Source organism: Gadus macrocephalus, chromosome 10, assembly GCF_031168955.1.
Source record: "Gadus macrocephalus chromosome 10, ASM3116895v1".
Classification (NCBI taxonomy): Eukaryota; Metazoa; Chordata; class Actinopteri; order Gadiformes; family Gadidae; genus Gadus; species Gadus macrocephalus.
In genome coordinates this window covers 18,254,164-18,256,663 of record NC_082391.1, presented here as the reverse complement: position 1 = coordinate 18,256,663, position 2,500 = coordinate 18,254,164, and the positions used below count along the sequence as shown (strand labels likewise).

The following is a 2,500-nucleotide window of genomic DNA, read 5'->3' as shown; positions in this document are numbered from 1 at the left end:
TATCTGGTCATTCACAGAATTTGGTTGGCTATTGATCAGCTGCTCCTTTATTTTCTGTCGGAGAGGTGACGAAAATTACGAGGGATTTGAGCAAGACGGGGGCTAACAAAAAAATGCGATAAACCTGCAACCTTTCAATCGTTGTTCATGAAGGGAATAAACGGGGATATTGATGAAATCCGTCCTCATAAGCAACAACATAATATTTACAATCGCAGGATACCGCGAATCGGTTATAGCCTGTAAAGACGTGTTTCCATTCATAACGTTATCATTCATCATGCATCGGTAAAGGCTGCGAGTCTATAAGCAACATGATCAATATCAAACCCACAAGCGCGTCCCTATAATAATGATAATTCTTCAGCAATTACACAGCAGCCTGAAGCTGAAGAAAGATATACAGCTAAGACACAAAAGGTAAAGTCTATGCATATAGGCGCCAGACTAAACACAGAGATCCTGTCCCCCCCCCCACCCAAATCCACCCACCCACCCCCCTCCGATACACCGGAGTCCGGTGACTCCGTTTACGTTTCGCTCTAGGCTCCGCCCCCTACACGGTTTTGTCCAAATCGGGCTTTTTGCGTCGCCGGAGCTCCCGATTTCAGACCTACGTCATCAGCGAGCCGAGGAGAGCGCTGACGTCGGGAGAGTGCCGCTGAAAGGAGAGGGCACGCGCGAGGGAGGGGGCCCGGGCTGGAGGAGAGCGACTCAGCCTCGCTCGCATTGATATGATACATCACTCCCCCCTAGCCCTCCCTTCCTCCTGAGCCCCCCCTCCTCCCGTTTACGTCGGTGTTGGTGCGTTGGGAGCCCCCCTACTCCAGAGGAGTCCCAGGCTATATAAGATGCAGGCGAGCAGAGTCCCTCAATCAGATGTGCGGGATCCGGACTTTACAGCGAGAGACGGCTCCCACCGCCGCCGAACCACCAGCACTCTCTCACCGTGGGAAAGACACCCAGCAGCCGGCCAGCAGCACCTGAGCTGGACGCTGTGGCGGAGCTGTGAGGATAGGAAAATCTAATAACAAGAGAAGGTTATTTTTTTTAGCCCTTACTCTACTATAAAGGCGATGACAACCCAGTAAGACTTGACCAAGCAGGGCTACCAGCTGTTCCACCGCCTTGTCTCTGTATCACATCTCCTGGAGACAGTGAGGACAGACAGACTTCCAGCAGAAAGACAGGCTCGTTTAACTTGAACAACCCCGGGGATTGATCGTCTTAATATCCCCAAAGGGCCAAACTTCCACGGCCAACTATGTATCGCTCGACCAAGGGAGCGTCCAAGGCTCGCCGGGACCAGATCAACGCGGAGATCCGGAACCTCAAGGACTTGTTGCCCATCACCGACGCCGATAAAGCGCGGCTGTCCTACCTGCACATCATGTCACTGGCGTGCATGTACACCAGGAAATCCGTCTTCTTCAGCGAGGGTAAGCTATGATGAGAATGTGCAGTCACATCGCACGACACTACCTGTTGATCCGTGTATCAGTGTGTGTTGCTGCGTGGGAAAGGAGACGCGCTGTTATTTTTCCACGCTCGATGTTTCTATCTCCGTTTGGTTTGCGGAGGTACGTGTAGAATCAACAAGTGTTTTATTGCATAACAAGCAAATGCGTATTTCTAGCTGTTTGCTCTCAAAAAGAGAATCCCCTTCTATGTATGCTGGTGAGGTCTCTTAAAGCTGATTGTTAGAACATTGGTTCATTATAGCGCTATGTTTGTCGCTGTCCAGTGCTGAAACGCTCCAGCGCTAAGGAGACGCGCAGAGCTCTGGCCATGGTGCTGCCGCTGCCCGCAAGCGGTCAATGACAGCGGTCCGTAGGAGGCGGTGTGTTTAGACGGTTGCGTTGGGATTTACATGTGGTTAAAAAATAATTAATCCTTTTTCGGTGAATCCTCTTTCAGAATCGGGAACTGCCATGAGTCTCGAGGAGAGCGCGAGATTTCTGTCTTTCCACGAGCTGTCGGAGTTGGTGCAGGCGCTGCCCGGGTTTCTAATGCTGGTGAGCGGGGAAGGCAAGCTGCTGTACCTCTCGGACAGCGTGTCCGACCACCTGGGACACTCAATGGTGAGTGATATATATTTTTATTTTTATATTATTTATTATTATTATGAATGAAGTGTTGCACTGTATTCACTCGTTATATCACCAAGAACTCTATGAGGGATTTATTTGACGGTGTTTTTTCCTCTCCTTATTTATTCTTCTCCAGGTGGATTTGGTTGCTCAGGGCGACAGTGTCTACGACATCATCGAGTCTACGGATCACTTCGTCATGAGGAACAACCTCACCAACGTCTCCAACCTCGACCAAGGTGAGCCGAAAGAAAGGAAAAAAAACAAACGAAAAACCCCAACACTGTCCCCATTCATGCGGTCCATTGTGTCCCTCTCTGCATTCAAGCCCGGTTATTGATGTACTTTCTATTCACCGAGAAACCTTTTGTCCCCCCCGCCGACAGACCGCCTCTTCCGCTGTCGCTTCA

General features: G+C 50.3%; 1 protein-coding gene across 1 annotated transcript in view; it reads left to right on the top strand.

The window, feature by feature from the left end:
• Positions 1–859: 859 nt before the first annotated feature.
• Positions 860–2,500, top strand: part of npas4a (neuronal PAS domain protein 4a) — a 1,803-nt gene continuing 162 nt past the window's right edge. Inside the window, exons 1-4 of the mRNA XM_060063789.1 lie at positions 860–1,439; positions 1,918–2,081; positions 2,227–2,329; positions 2,477–2,494. Of these exons, the coding sequence (XP_059919772.1) occupies positions 1,265–1,439; positions 1,918–2,081; positions 2,227–2,329; positions 2,477–2,494 (460 nt within the window). The 5' untranslated portion in view covers positions 860–1,264. The remainder of the gene's footprint in view (positions 1,440–1,917; positions 2,082–2,226; positions 2,330–2,476; positions 2,495–2,500) is intronic.